Source organism: Pseudomyrmex gracilis, unplaced genomic scaffold, assembly GCF_002006095.1.
Source record: "Pseudomyrmex gracilis isolate BER0280 unplaced genomic scaffold, ASM200609v1 scaffold_43, whole genome shotgun sequence".
Lineage (NCBI taxonomy): Eukaryota > Metazoa > Arthropoda > Insecta > Hymenoptera > Formicidae > Pseudomyrmex > Pseudomyrmex gracilis.
The window spans coordinates 824,868-840,409 of NW_018020627.1; the positions used below are offsets into that span (position 1 = coordinate 824,868).

The 15,542-nt window shown below is 46.5% G+C and overlaps 1 protein-coding gene across 3 annotated transcripts in view; it reads right to left on the reverse strand.

Moving 5' to 3' along the window:
- The window catches only part of LOC109853099 (zinc finger protein rotund-like), a 138,811-nt gene that overhangs the window by 89,066 nt on the left and 34,203 nt on the right, over positions 1-15,542 (reverse strand). The window contains exon 1 of one of the 3 annotated variants that reach the window (XM_020424857.1): positions 2,506-2,660. The exons of the other annotated variants lie outside the window; for them this stretch is intronic. Coding sequence (XP_020280446.1) covers positions 2,506-2,616 — 111 coding nt within the window. The 5' untranslated portion in view covers positions 2,617-2,660. Of the gene's footprint in view, positions 1-2,505; positions 2,661-15,542 lie in introns of those variants that run through there. 3 annotated transcript variants of the gene reach the window in all.

Sequence of the window (15,542 nt, forward strand, 5' to 3'; positions counted from 1 at the left end):
CGCGAGGGACAGCTACGAAGGAGGGAAGAGAAAGGGATGGATGAGTCTTCCTTTGCATAATCTTCGTCAAGGGTGGTGTTTCGCGCGCATCGCGCGAGGAGGCCGAGAATTCTCTCGCACGAAAGAAGAACCGATTTCCAGTTGCTCGCTACTGATGATGATCCGGGGGATGGTACGAGAGAAAGATCGGCCGCGAGAAGATGCTTTGCATTCTCTCGTGTATATAAAACGACGATGAGGCCCTTCGGATGACGGAGAAACGCGCCCCTTCTTCATACCGAGAAGAAATTACCCTAAAGAACGCCTCTAAGCGTTTTAAGGGATTATGGTCGGGCAGGCGTAAAAAAGCCCGGAAAAAGGGTTGACCACCCGCTGTGTAAAACCGGCGACAGATTACAACCTCCGAAACCGTGTTACTCATTTCGCACACGACACGCAGTTGCCGCGCGCGGCACATCGCGCTAACATATTGCGATCAATATGTCTTCTTCGCCTCTCTTCTTCTCCTTCTTCGACACTCGTCGAGAAACATTTCTGTCAACCGCGAGAAAAATTGCGAATAGAACAACTGACGTAATTTGCTTTCGCGCGATAAACGAAAAACCCACTCCTCATCCTCATCCTCATCCTCCTCCGTCTCTTCCTCTCTCCGGAAGATTTTTTTATTGGAATTTAACGGTCGGATTTCGCGCGGCAAATTCACGTTGGTCACGAGCGGTTTAACCGAGATAACGCGATCATCCCCTCGAGAGAGACGGCTCCAAGGGGTGAAGGGCTCGTCGCCGAGAGCCCGTATGCGTCGTATATGCAGATTGGCCGATTGTCTTGTAGCCTCGTTCTTTTTCTTCTCCCGAACTATCACTCCCTCCCTCTCCCCTGCGAAAACTTTCACGGACGGTGTCCCGTGAGAATGCCGAAAACATTAGCATGCCGCGGATTATTTAAATCGTCCCCCTGTTGTCGTGGCTCCTTGTTTTTTCCCGCCGCGATGGTCCCATGGCGTGGGTCCCCGCGGGCACCCATAACCATAGACAAAAACCGGGTGAGCCTTTAACGGAAAGAAGAAGAACAAGAGAGAAAGGAGGAGGGGTAAGAAGGAAGGGAGAAATAAAGAGAAACAAGGAGAGGAGATAAACGAGGCCGGGGGACACAAGTCTTCCGCGTGCTACAGGTTCCACGACCGATAAAGAGCGTCCTCGAGATGTCTGCCGCTTCTATTCACATTCAAATCCGGTTCTTTTCGCGCCGCACAAAGATAGAAGGCACACACACCCTAATTTCGGTCTTAGAAAAACAAACGAATCCTCTATCTCTCTCTCTCTCTTTCTTTGCTCGGGGGGTCTCTTTGTGATCTCATCGTAAAGATTAAGTAATGGCCGCGCAACGCGATCATAAATATCGTCGCTGATAATAGAACAGTTGCGAAATCCGTCCGAGAGACAACCATAGCAAAATCGCGCGCGTATTAAAAGAAAAAAAAAACTATAAGTTTTAAATATCTTTTTCTCTCTGTGTTTCAACGTCACTTTTCGCATTTCGCTAATCCTCTCATCGACTGGGCGCTCCGAAGTGATCGCCACCTAATTAACGCTGGAAAAACGAGTAACCATCACTATCGATTCGAATGAGGAACTACCTACTTTTCTGTTATTCGCTCTTTTCTCTTATTCATCCGCTTTCGCGCGAATGCGCATACACGCTCATTTCCCTCTCACCCTCCGAAAGTCTTTTTTTCGCGCTTCCGTCTATTTGTTTCCTTTTTCTCTCTCTCTCTCTCTCTCTCTCAGTATTTTTTTTTCTTTTTTTTTTTTTTTTTTTTTTTTTTTTATCTCGAGGTGGAACTCGACGAAAGAACGCTGCTATGTAAAGCGATCTTCAACCCTTTTTTGGCGCCCTTTTTCGCCATCGTTTTTCGAGTCGTTTGTACCTCTTCTCCCTTCCTCCTCTCCTCTCGCCCCCGTCCTTTCCATTTCGATTTTACCGCCTCACCCTTTCGCGGCTCGCTCGCAAGTCTTTGTCTCTTCCTCTCTCTACGGTCTCCTCTAATCCAGTCTCGTCTAAATTATGCAGGATTCTCGTCCGGAGATAGCACGCGAAAAGGTAGAGGTAAAAAAACAAAATCAAAACAGGGGTAGCGCGTATTCCGTCCCGCTGACACCGAGCATTACAAAAAAAAAAAAAAAAAAAGAGGATGTTGCACAGAATTTTTTTTTTATTTTTTTTTTTTTATGACTATTTCCGAAGCTTTGCCGCGTCGCGCGTTTAACAGTGCGTCTTTCTTCTCTCAACCATTTTTTAATTCAGTCAACGTACTTTCCCTCCCTTCCCGATTTCCTTTCTCGTCTCTCCTAACCGTCTCTTCTTTCCGCTGGTTTTTTTTTTTTTTCCACTCCGCCCGTTCTCTTTCGCTTCAAAATCGCGGCATGCATTTACGCAGTTTCGGTTAAAACAATTCGAAAAATATCACTCGGGAATGAAAAATTCGTGCGCTGAAAGCGTACTCACGTCGCTGGAAAGGCCGTTGTTCCACGGATAAGGCGGCTGAGGTGGGGACTGTTGTTGATGGTGAACACCGACGCTGGTGGCCGAGTGCGGATTGTGAATGTGTTCCGCCATGACACTGACCCAGTGGGCCAGTCCGCCACCACCGGTGGTGGCCGGGCCCGTACCACCTGTTCCGGTCCCACCCGTCCCTCCGCCGCCTCCCCCGCCGCCACCGCCTTCCTCGCCGCCCTCCGACCATGAGAAGGAGTTTTTCTGGAAAAGAAGGAAGAGCACGTCCTTGTTAGACACACAAGAGTGTTCGACGTGTTTACGTTATTAACGAGACTGAAAAAAAAAAGAAGAAAAAAACAACAAACACAAGTCACAAGTTACAAGTTTTCAAAACACCTTTCTCGCCGAGGAGAATGTTAAGACCGTTCTCGTTTCTAGATCGCGCGGTAATTAAATCGCGAAACTCGATCTCTTCGATTTGTTACAGAAACGATCGAAGAAAATCTTCCGCGTATTAATCACGCTGATTATGAAACTCGTTCAATCTTGTTCCGACCGCGAGCGAGCGAGACAACATTAGATATTCATGATCGAGTGCGCGCGGCAAGAGAAGGAGTTAGCGGATTAATAAATTGATCGATGAGATGAGGAATCGCGCGACGCGGAAAACGACCGCGATGTCGCAAAACGTCTAAACTCTTTGGCGAGAAAGAGAGAGAGGAAGATAGAAAGACTCTCTTCGCGCTTCTAATTTCGCTCTTTCAAACGCGATATATCGAATTCAACGCGCGCGCTATTGTCTATCTTCTTATTTATTAATTTTCTCCTCACCGTCTCTTTTCTGCACAATAATATCCTCCGTAATTGCGAGAATATTATTTACATTGGAAGAAAACGCAGTCTTCTCTAGCTAAGAGACTTAATGAAATTTTGCTGTATATGTATGGAGGTGCTCTATATGCGTATTGCGGTCAGCACGCACACATTTATACCCGATCCCGAGTGTAATTATACCGATTCGCGGCGCTATCGACCGCGGCAGAGACGTCGTAAGAAATTCATAGCCCCTTCCCCCTTCCCCCTCAGACAAAGAAGAGAAAATGTACTGTGTCGGGCAATAGCCAATCGATACGTCGTCGAATGCGATGAGCAGCAGCAGGGGCGCGCGCTCGCGAGAAAGCGGAGAGATGCAACTTCGAAATCATTCTCGCGCAAGGGGGATGCGGATTTCTTATTCGCGCGCGATATCGACTCTCCCGCGCGCGCGCTATCCATTTCCGTTTTCTAACGGAAAATTTCACATTCACTGAATATAAAGTCGCGGTGAAATTTAATAAACTCATTAGCATCTTTTTCTCCCCCCCTCCTCTCTCTCTCTTTCTCTCCGACCGAATTCAATATGTGTAATATTCCTCGTCAGATGTCGTCCCCGAGGAAGATTAGGAGCGCAAAAAATTTATTTTATTGCAAAAAGTATTTTTAAAAATTCATTACGACACGGCAAATGCAATCTCCGCGAGCGGTTTTTAACAAATAAGATAAAATCTTTTCTGTCATCCCCTTTATGATTATTACATTTTATATTACACTTTTATGATTCCCTCCCCTTCTTTTTTTCGCGTTTCTTTATTAAAATCTATGTATTCGCGCTTCTGTGTGTGAACTTTAGAATAAACGGGATTTTTTTCCATCGTCGTCGTCTGTTTCGAAATGAGATTCTCTCTCAACCTTTGGCGCAAAAGGGCGCGGTTAACTGACTTTGGGACAAATCGTTAATTAAGAGAGCCCTCTCGCCTTAAGAGAAAGAGAGAGAGAGAGATTGAAGTCGCTAATTGTTCGCGCAGCGGTGCATCGTGAGAAAAAACGTGTTGCGAATCGCCGAGCGTGATTATTAGTTTCTCGAATAACCGTCGCGTTCCCCTCCCTTTCCTCCCTCCTTCTGAACTTACCAGGAGTGTTATTTCTTAAGGGAGTCTCTAAAGGGGATGACGCGTTTCATTATTGCGACCGAACTTAATTACACGTTCTCGGGCACGCAGTGCGCGACGCGATCTGTGACGTGACGTGTTCGTTCCGTTTGGAACTTCACGTACTACCTTCGTGTTTTTTTTCTTCTTTCGTTTGCAAATACATTGAAAAAAATATTCCAACTTCTCCTCGTTGAAAATTACATAAGAGAGAGAGAGAGAGAGAGAGAGAGAGAGAGAGAGAGAGAGAGAGAGAGAGAGAGAGAGATAAATTAATTTTCGCGAATATACATTTTACAGCAACCGGATCGTAAAATCGTTACGCTCGTAAACTATCTCCTTTTAAATGTAGTTTTACGTCGCGCTCTTATCTCTCCATTTAATAGTGATCAATATAAACGCTACGGCGCGCTGCGATTTCTCGCTGTCAATGAGTGTGAATAATTTAAATGTAGGTCGAATAAGCTTCATTACGAGAGACTGCGCGCGCGGTCGCTTATATACATTATCGCGCGCTCGTAATACACTTTCTAACGAAGTTTGTTAGCCGCGCCTTCATTGGTCTTCGCGCTTATCGGTAAAATCCAGATTGAGAGTAATTAATCGTTGATTGGTTACCAGCCAACTTCTGATGATCGATAGCGTGACGCGTTAATAAATGCGCTCGTTTATCGATCAATCGTCGCCGGCAACACTCTAAGCCTCTCTCAACTTTTAGTTAACTTTTTGATGCTGTCACGATAGTCAATGAATCGCAATTTCCTCGTGTAGCGCGATATAAAAAAGAAAACAAAAACAAAAAAAAATAAAATAAAATACATAATAAAAGTTATTTCGCAATAAGCGAATCGCAATTCTCTCCGCTCGTCGAATTCGCGATCGATTGGGTAATTCGCGTCTTACGACGACGACGTCAGTTTTTTTTTTTTTTTTTTGTGAAAAGTGTTGCAAATAACTTCCGCGCCGATAATGTCGGCACAATTGAAACGAGAAAAACACGCAGGTGCATGTTTATGGATATGGGTCAGAAATCGCGGTGGAGCTCGCGAGAGCTTAAAGCGAGCCAAAACCATGATCGTGCCAAGAAAAGTTCTTCTGCGGCCGCGTATAACTCGGACAGAAGCAAAAGGAAGCAACAGGAACTTCTCGGTGCTTCTCTCTCTCTCTCTCTCTCTCTTTCTTTCTCTTTCTCGTTGGTGTGCGACAAATTAATAAATTACAAAAGAAAAACGAGCACAAGTATCAATCACAAGATTCATTTTTAGAGAGTTAATTAAATTTCCATCTCTCCGGCTTCTAAAGAGGACGCGAAGTGACGCAAAAACGCGATAAAACAATTCCAAAGAGTAATATCGAGATCGTTTAAAACGAAAACGTTTTGCGAAAACACGTTCGTTCATTCGAGCAAACGAAATCACGGCTCGGCGTTTTTTTTTTTTTTTTTATATTCCCGTTTTACAACGACAAAAAAAAACCTACTCGTCTCGTCGACTGCTCTCTAACTGCACTCTAACTTTTTAACTAACAACTTATAGCGACGACGAACCAGCCACGACGCGATAAGATGATACTTTATCTCGCAAACAGTTTTCGCCGACCTGTCAACCGGCCTTTAACTCTTCGCTAACTATCGCGATCCTCGGCGACATCGTCCTGCCGCGTGATACTTGGCGCGCGTTCCCCACCGCTTCGCTTATGTACTTTTAATATACTACTACGAGGACTACGGCCACGTGATGTTCTTTAAATCGTTTTTTTTTTTTTTACGGAAACTTGTCGAGAAAAGCGCTCTCGTAACGTTTTTACTTTTTAACAAATATTCGTTTTGCGTATTAAATTTTCTCTACAGGGCGTGTGTTTAGAATTACACAAAAAAAAAAAAGATTATATTAGAGTCGTTGACTTTTTAATACTCGTGAGAAAATATTTTAAGAAGTGTGAGCTGAAAAATGTAGAAGATTTCAAAGTGATAGAAATTGAATGTGAGCCACAAACGCAGTGTGTAATAATAGCATATTTTATTTATAAAAATTCGACAAATAATCTTCCAAAATGAATTTTTTGTACAAAATCAAATTACAAAAATGAATACACGTTTTCGTCCAAATTGCAAATTTAAAGAAAAGATATATATTTCGTCTTTCCGTCTTTAAATTCGTAATTCGGAACGAAAAACACGTATTAATTTCCCTCACGCGATATAATTGCACAGAAAATTTATCTCTTTTCTGAAAATAAATCCCACTCGGAAATCGGAAAGATCAAATTTTTATTAATAAAACACGCAATCATTGCGCGCCAACGCTTGATTGTGTGACTCGTATTGTGTTCCTGTTTCCGTCGTTTTAGAATATTTTAGAAGAAGTTTTAGTTTTTTTTTTTACCTTTCAACCGCTAGTTTTTTGTGAGACTGCTGTTTTTCTACTTTTATGAATTTTCTAAGAGACCAGCGAGGGTGTATGCGCGCATGCATAAATGCTCAAAGGATTTAACGTTTCTCGACGCAATTTAACAACGCGAAGTTTCTCAGTAACCGGCGGGGAGGAGAGAGGAGAAGGGAAAAGGAGAAGAGAGAGAGCTAACCTCATCGTGGTCTTCCCGATGAAGGGCCAAGTTCCTCGGGAAGGCCGGCACGCTGCTGACGGTCAGGCCCTTCAAGTCCTTTATCTCCTTGAGCGCGCCGAGCGCGTTTAAGTTGTCCTTCAGATTAGCGAGATTGAAATTAATCCCCTGCTCTTTGAAGTTGAGATGCCTGTTGAGCACGGTTTTCCCTAACGCGCTCGCCAGCAGACTGTTGTACAGCTCGTTGCGCAGGATAAACTTTCTTTCAGCACTGCTGTCGTCCTTGCTCGACACGTCGTTCGAGGAATCCGAGTCCACCTCGACGGAAGAGTTCGAGACGACACTCATGGTGGACATTTTACCGTTTTGTCTTGTTGCACAGTTCTTTTTTTTTTTTTTTCGCGGTGAAAAATATCTTTCTCTCAATGCACGCGAAAAGCACTCCCTTTTTCTGCTCTATCTCTCTTTCAGTCGAATCTCTCGTTTTTCGCTTGTTTTTTCTTTTTTTTTTACAACGAAGATGAGTTTCAAAATCGCAAGGACCTAATAAAATACCTGTACATGTGTTCCTTGTACATATGTATATAGGAATATATAATTAAATAGGTTCTTAAATTGTGTATATATATATATATATTTGTTTGTTTGTTTATTTATTTGGTAGTTCTCTTCTACTTATTTTTATACTTATTTTTTACTTCGTACTCGCTTCAAGAGGATAAAAACTGCGCGCGGGCGGCGCGCGCGGTCTGAGAAATTGCTTCAAGAGCCCACGTGGCACATTAACGTACTGTTATAAGCTGCCTAAGGAGCCGCAAGGTTGGCTTCCGAAGTCGAGTGTGCGCGTCCACAGGATCCATGGCTTTTGTCGCGAGCAAAAAAATAGATAGACTTTCGCGCGACGACGACGCGTTTCGCGGAGAATTCAAGGGAGACACCCTGTGTGTATGTTGTGTGTCCCTCTCGTCTTCGTTCGCGCCTCGAGTCTCCTCGTTTTTTGTTTTTTGTTTTTTTTTTTTTTTNTTTGTTTATTGCCTGTTGGCGGAGTCAAATGCCATAAGACACAAGTACGTTGCTTATTTATTCCACACCCTCTCCGCCTCGAACTTGTTTTTTTTTTGTTGTTGTTTTTCTTTTTGTTTCTTCTTCTTCTCGGCGGGAGGCGTTCTTCGCTGTTGTACAATTAAACCCCTAGTATTACTATCACTATGATTGTTAGCGGACTAGTATCGAGGACTAAAGCGTTCCCCCTGATGTTGCTGTTGTGCTTGTCTTCTCTTCGTAATCACACTTCGTAATCCCGGACGTAATCGATATATACGGCCGAGAAGGAGTTGTTTTTGTTTTGTTTTCTTCGTGTGTTTTTCCTTAAACGTACCTAAATTTCTATTATTATTACGCTTCGCGCGCTTCGTGACCGGCGCGATATCCGAAGGAAAAAAGACCGCGTTACATTTAGGAACTTTTGCGCGCGCAGCTCATTACGCATGGCCGCGGGCTTTCTAATTGGCTGGTTAATTAGCGCGGGAGGCTCCATTCTCGTCGTGAACACGAGGTTCCGTCGTGCGTCATCTCGGTCTCTCCACTTCTCCTTCTCGCTTTTATTGTTGCTCCTCCCTTTACCCTCTTTGCTAATTCTCTCTCGCGCTCCCTTAACTTTCTAATCTCTCAGCTAAAACACGTGAAAAATAGGAACTTTAGTTGATCGTCTGGGAATCTCTCCCTCTCGTCTTCGCGACATTAACGTCGTGGCTGCCCCCTCTTCGTTAAGATTTGTCCCTCAATGAGAACACGCAGCACCCTCCTCGGACTCGCTTTCCTCCACCTGGTCGGATCTCTCCGTCGCCAGGGAGAAGAAGCGGAAGAGGAAGAAGCACTGGAAGAAGCAGGAACATCTTCTTCGGTAGCGCGAGGTGGCATCGAGTAGCATCCCCTTAAGCCTCCGTTACGTCCGGCGGCATCATCCTCGTGGCGTGTTCGTGGAACTCGTTCAGGAGGCCGCGCGGCCCCCCTCTCCTCATTGTCGGCGTGAATGACGCGGACTGTCGTCGAGCCGAGCGTGGCCGATCGGCGCCGACGGGCCTCGCTCGGGCCCGATTCGACGGGCCCTACGGGGCCCCTTGTGAATCACGTATGACGTCTGGCTCGCTTCGCGTTTTCTTCGCTCGCGCGGTGGTGGGGGTAAACGGCCGGTCAGTCGCGCTTGAGCCTCGGCAGAGCGTGGACGAAACGCGTTCTTCTTTGGATGCACGTACGCGATTCTTTGCTTTATTAAAACGCGCGACGATCTTGCGACGTCCGTGCGACGTACACTCGCCGGTAAGCGTTCGCTTCCTTCCGTTTTGCGGAACCGCGCGCTGACTCGAGAAGGGGGTCGGCCTCTCGAATCCCAGTTTCTTATGTGAGCGCGACCGCGCGACTGGTTGATGCAGTCCGCGGCGGAGCATAAGGAAGCGGAAGCTCGGCGCTCTCTTTCTCCGTCCTTCTCACCCTTTCTATCCTTCCTACTCCTACCGCCGTCTCCTTCCTCCTCGATCTCTCTTTCTTGCGCTCGGGGCCAAGGAAAGGCGCGCACGCTTCACCGTGGCCGCCGGCGTCGTCGTCGACGTCGTCGTCGTCGTCGTCGTAGTAGCCTCCGTCTTTTACTTCCTTTTCCTCTCTCTGACTCCTCCGCCCTCGCGCTCCCCCTCGTCCTCTCACTGTCTTTCTCACCCTTGTCTGCGATCTCTCTCTTCATTGGTCTCGCGGACGCGCGGCGCCGCGCCGCGGTAAGAAGTGGTAGATGGAAGTAAGAAGGAGAAAGACGGAATAAGAAAGAAAAAGAAAGTACGCGAGACAGAGAGAATCTCGAAGGTGGAGGCGGAGGACGGTATCGCGGAGAGAAGGGAGCACAGAAGGGGCGAGGGGATGAGAGAGGAGAGGGAGAGACGTAGCCCGCGAAGAAACAGATAAATATAGATATTTTTCCTTCGGCCGGCCACCTGAGGTAGGGGGTGCACGTAAGAGGGTGATGGAGACGGTTCTCGGAAGGGTGGGAGAGAAAGCGGCAAGGAAGTAGAAGGGGGTGGGGGAGTGTGTTGCTCGCTCGCTTCCCGCCCCCCAACACCGAATTGGAAAAATGGAAATAATAAGAGTCGCCTCCTGGGGGGTTGCATGGCGCGCTGCATGAGAGTTCGTGGATCGGGAGACGGGAGGGAGGCGCGGGCGGTCGGGGATGGTAAGAGAAGCACGGCGGTGGAAGTGGGTGGACGGGGTGGTAGGAATTGTGCGCAGTGCAGCATGCGCTCTGACGACCAGAAAGCACACATCGACGAATCGATGTGTGCGAGTGTCACGTGTGAAGCGGGACGGGGAGATAAGGGTGAAAGGGGGGAAAAAGTGGAGGTGGTTTAGAAAGATCGTGGCGATGTCGTGTGTACACGCGCATCCGTGTGTTCGGCGAAGAATACTTTGACGAGTGTGTCAAAAGCAACATGGCCACCACACTAAGCGCGGACTTTTTTTTAGCCCTCCCTTCATGAATTAACCACCGCCACATACGAGCGGGAACAATTCGAATAATTGCTATCTTGCATTCGAAATGCTATTAGCATGTCATTTGTTATTTATGCCACTTGGAAGAAGGAGCGACAATTTCATTTTAATTCGCGTTAATTCACTTTTAGACGCGTTCCGAAAGTTTCTGTCGCGTCTTCCAAAGACCGATATCGTCTATCGATACAAAACGGGGGAAACTTTGTTAAAACATCGAAGAAGAGAGTCTCATCACTTTCGGTGAGTCTCAAGCGGTCTGCGATCGATTGCTTGTAAAAGATTCAAGGCAACCAGCCCAGAGCACGAAATAATCGGCGCCGCAAATAAACCTTAGCCTCGTTTCGATCGCGAATAACCGACGGGCGGGCGCGGGCCACGAAGCGCAGGTAGCGACGCGCTTCTTCTCGAGTGGCCGTCAGGATTTTAGGGTTAGGTTGAGCACACGTGCGTCTGGAAAAAGAGAGAGAGAGAGAGAGAGAGAACGTGACTCTCTGGCGGTCTCGGAGATTCACGTTCTCAACCGGAGTATAATCGGAACGAAAGCACCGGCATAGAAACGAGCAGGCGGGAACGAGAGCTTCTTCGATGCGCCTCTAACGGTGCATCCCTAATTACCATTATACCATTGGTATGCAGATAGCTTCGCACTGTCAGAGGAAATCCTTTCTTCCTTTCCGCCCTAAATAGCCCGATGAGCGCCACCCCTTTTCACCGCACGCTGCGGCGTGCCATTCCCTCGCGCAACTACATTATTTGTGTTTTGGTTTTACGGGGCGGATCGCGCGGGCCGCGATAAAAGGAAGACGAAGAAGAATTCCGCCGCGCGCGATCCGTGCTCGGAAAACCGAATTCCGTCTCTGATTTCTCATGCTTCCTCGGCGTCTCGTACGGAAAAACGGTCGAAACCCGCGCGCATTGCCCATTCAGAAAACTAGACGGTATTACCGTTATTACGCCCATCATGCATGCGAGTGCGTGCCTGTGTTGCTCGCGTGAGAAGTCACGCTTTGAAGTTCGCTCCAAGTACATCGCGCGCGCACAACCCTTGTTTTTCCACACACACACACACATATATCTCCCCCGTCTTCCGATTCTATAACTGCTTGTAGGGCGAAGTGCGTTATTATTCCCGTAACAGTCGACAAAATAGACTTGAAAACTCGGGTCGTCTACCGTCAATTTGCTCGTTGAGGTAATGCGAGCGCACAGACTTGAAGAGATTTCAAATGCACGACGTAAATAGCAGTTACGACGCCCGCGGAGAGCTTTGATATATTTCTTCGCAAAAAGTTAAACGTACTTTTTGATTAAAAAACACGCGGGATGCTATAATAAAGTGAACCTCGACGACGAGGAAGTTGTTTGTATTTAATCCGAGCGCGCTGCTTTACACGCAGTGTTCTCAAGGAACGTCACAAGATGCAGGAGGAAGACGGAAGTCACGAGGAGGTCGCGAAGAAGAGGGTAACGAAAATTAAAGAAGCGCTAAGCCGGGCGCTAAACCGAAGAACCACTTGTTGAGCAACTTGTGGTGGCAGCACGCCGGTTAGAGGAAGATCGGAGCGACTCGGAAACGAGGGTAGAGAAGGGAAAGGGGTCGCGGATGCGACGACGGCCGGGGGAAGAAGGGAGGGAGAGCGGTTGGGTGCGCGGATATGCAGATGAGGGGCGGCCACCCCCGTGTAACTAACTTCTAACTTTCGCGTAACGGCCGGCAGCGGCCTTCCGCCGCTTTTACACCGACACAACTCTCACGCGACGACGAGTTTTCATCCCTTTCGTCTATCTTTCTCTCTCTCTCTCTCTTTTTCTCTCTCTTTCTCTCCCCGCGCGTTTCCTCGTCCTTACAAAATTAAATCCGAACAATCCGGTAATCTGCCTCAACCCGTTAAACTCATCAGCGGCAAAAGTTAAACGTTCGAGACCGGAAACTATCGAAAAGTTTGCTATCCGAAAAATTTGTGTGCTTTGTTGTTTTCTTTGTACACACTTTGTACATATATTAACCAAACAGATGGTTTTTTTTTTTAATTATTTCAGAGACTAAATTATCGAATTAATTAATGACTTGATTTTGTGACGCTGATCCTTCTAATAACTCGACTGCAGATATAACGTATTTCCTATGGAACGTTACAAATTTACGGCGGTGCGAGAACTTGCGAAAAGTGTCGTCAAAAAATGATCAATTAACGTCACTTTACGACGTAATGCGGCTCGGAGTGCGCTTTCCTTGTTCCCGGGGAATAAAGCGAAGAAACCGCGGGACAACGGAGCATCGCAATACTTTTCCATCTCTGGACGTTTTTCCGTTCGCCAGAGCCCGTCGAAAAAAGCCAAAGAGAAGGATGCCTGGCGCCGGGACGCCGGCGACGACGAGTCTCGACCCAGATATCCCGTCGTCGTCGTCGACAACGACGACGACGACGTTGTCGTCTCCTCCGTGGCTCCGGCTTTTCTTATTTTTCTCTTTCGCTCTTTCCATCGCGCACGAACCCCTCCCGCCGGCATCCCGGTTGAGGTAGGTTTATCCACCCTTTCCATCCCGGCGCTGCGCTCTCCGAGAAGCATCTCGGCTTGGCGAGAACATCGAACTGCTTCTTGTCCGGCGCGAGATACGTTCCGCGTCGGAATGGCACTCGTAAGTATCCTCATGTGACTCTCGTGACGAACGAGTACGTTGATCTTATGAGTCACTTGTGAATCACTTTTATTTTAAGTAACTACGAGAGCGAAAAGCGATATGCGTGCGAATCCAATCGATAGTTCGGAATGAAATTCAGTTTGAATTCGCCCGTTGTTTGCGTTTCCGATATTTGAAACCGACGTAGTTTTGGAAATTATCGCGTGGTGTGTTTATTTTCTTTGAATGTGTGGAAAAATATTGCGTACGAGGTTTTTAAAAACTTTTTAAACAATTTTCTTTAGCAAGTATATCGCAAATAAAATGTACATTAAACCAACGTGTGTGTATGTGTGTGTGTGTGTGTGTCTATGTTGTCATGAACGATGCCTTAAGACGCTACCTTTACGCGGCCGACATCATTACATCGCTGATACATACGCTGCACACGCATGAAATAATAAATTAAGTCGGCCGATACGATCGAGGAGTAGCGCGATTGGTCGCTGCCGCGGGGAACCCTCTCTTATTTTTTTTTATCGCACCACAGGAATCTCCGTGATGCCGGCCATGGGGTTTCTTTACGGCACGGCCATTTTGAATTATTAATACCCGGCGCGCAATGCCATGCATCATATTGTAAGCAGCAGTCAATGCAGCTAAGTGGATATCATTCAACGATCGTTTACTCGTATCTCGCGTAAATTTTTTTATCAAATCGCGCATTAAAAAAATTACTTTGCATAATTGCAGTCTGTAATTAAATAACAAAGTACGTACATCTTTAAAAACTTTCCGTGCTCGGATACGAAGTTCGACGACACGAATTCCGTCACATGGGAAAGAGTGATCAAGCGAATAAGTCAGTCCCGAGCCAGGGACGAGCGGATTTTAGCTCCGAGATGACGAGGAGAAGGAGAAGGAGAAGGAGGAGGAGGAGGAGAGAGATTCTGGATGAAGAGCGTGAGAGGTGCGTATCAGTTTATGTGGGCTAAATTGTTTAAGGGTCGGTGTGTCCTCAAGCTAAGGCAAAAGGTTGTCTGGGGCGGCGTCTAGCCGTGTCTATCGATTATCTTCCGTCCTTGTCTGTCCCCACCGATCTTACCCCCGGACTCTCCCTTTTCCGCCGCCCCCACCTCGTGTCGCCCGTCGTCTATAGCTGTACATCGTCCTCTCCGCCGTGTCTCCCTCTCGCACACTCCCCTTCCTCTCCCCCCGCCGCCGATTCCCTGCCCCATAGCCACCCACGTCGTGCTCCTGACCTGTCGCAAACTACCTATCCTACGCGCGCGGTACTTGGACCTTTTCTCGCAGCAACACTCGAATTTCCAGCTGTGAGGAACTGACGTGAAACTATCCGAGACTATCTGAGCACTTATTATTGTTAATTTATTTTTCGGACTTAAGACCGGTTTTTCGTTGCGAAAAGTTGCACTTACGATAAGCTCGCGACTCGTTAGTTGAACGGCGTGAAATTAAGACCGTCGTAATTTAAAGAACGCGACGAACAAAGTCACTACTGTTTACTTTTTATATCCTCAAGCGAGCAAGCGAACTTTTTTAAGTATCAGATAGGACCTACGCATATCGCACTCGAAGGTTCGGATATCGCCTATATCTGGCGAGAAATTCTGACAGATTGTCAATATGAGGAATATCGATGAGGCCGTTAAATGGCCGTGCTGTATTATAATATTGGTGAGTTCTACCGGAAAAAGCGTGTGTAAATAATCACAATCGATTCTATCGATTTTGATTGTTGCCGCTTTTATTTTGACGCTGATTGGACGTTTCTAGGATGTGTTTCTCGATTTATGTAGTACGAATCAAAAGAGAGAGAGAGAGAGAGAGAGAGAGAGAGAGAGAGAGAGAGAGGTACTCGCGTCGTTTGAGCGCGACTTCGTTGCGCGTATCTTTAAAAACGTAATTAAAATAAAGTCACGTGACAGTGAGAGAAAGAACACGTGACTAAAGTCATATGACTGTACTTTTAGTCACGTGTTTTTAAAAACGTGACTAAAATAAAGTCACGTGACAAGGAAAAGAAGAAAAATACCACATGACTATAGTCACGTGACTTTAATTATACGTGTTGTTTTTCCACTCCTCTCTCTCTCACTATTTTTTGATTTCGATTTTCGTGCATTATTTCTGACATTTCTCTAATGTGTATTATATGGTTTGTAAAACGAATATACTAGCTGTCATCGCGATGACAGGTTGTGTTTACTGACAGAACACATTAAAATAAATAATACCTAGCGTGCGCATGTGTTGTGCTAGTCAAGTTAAATGTCGATTTCGGTGAGCGATATCAAATTTTTCTGAAAGTGTTCGACGAAAGGAGCGAGCGAGCAAAC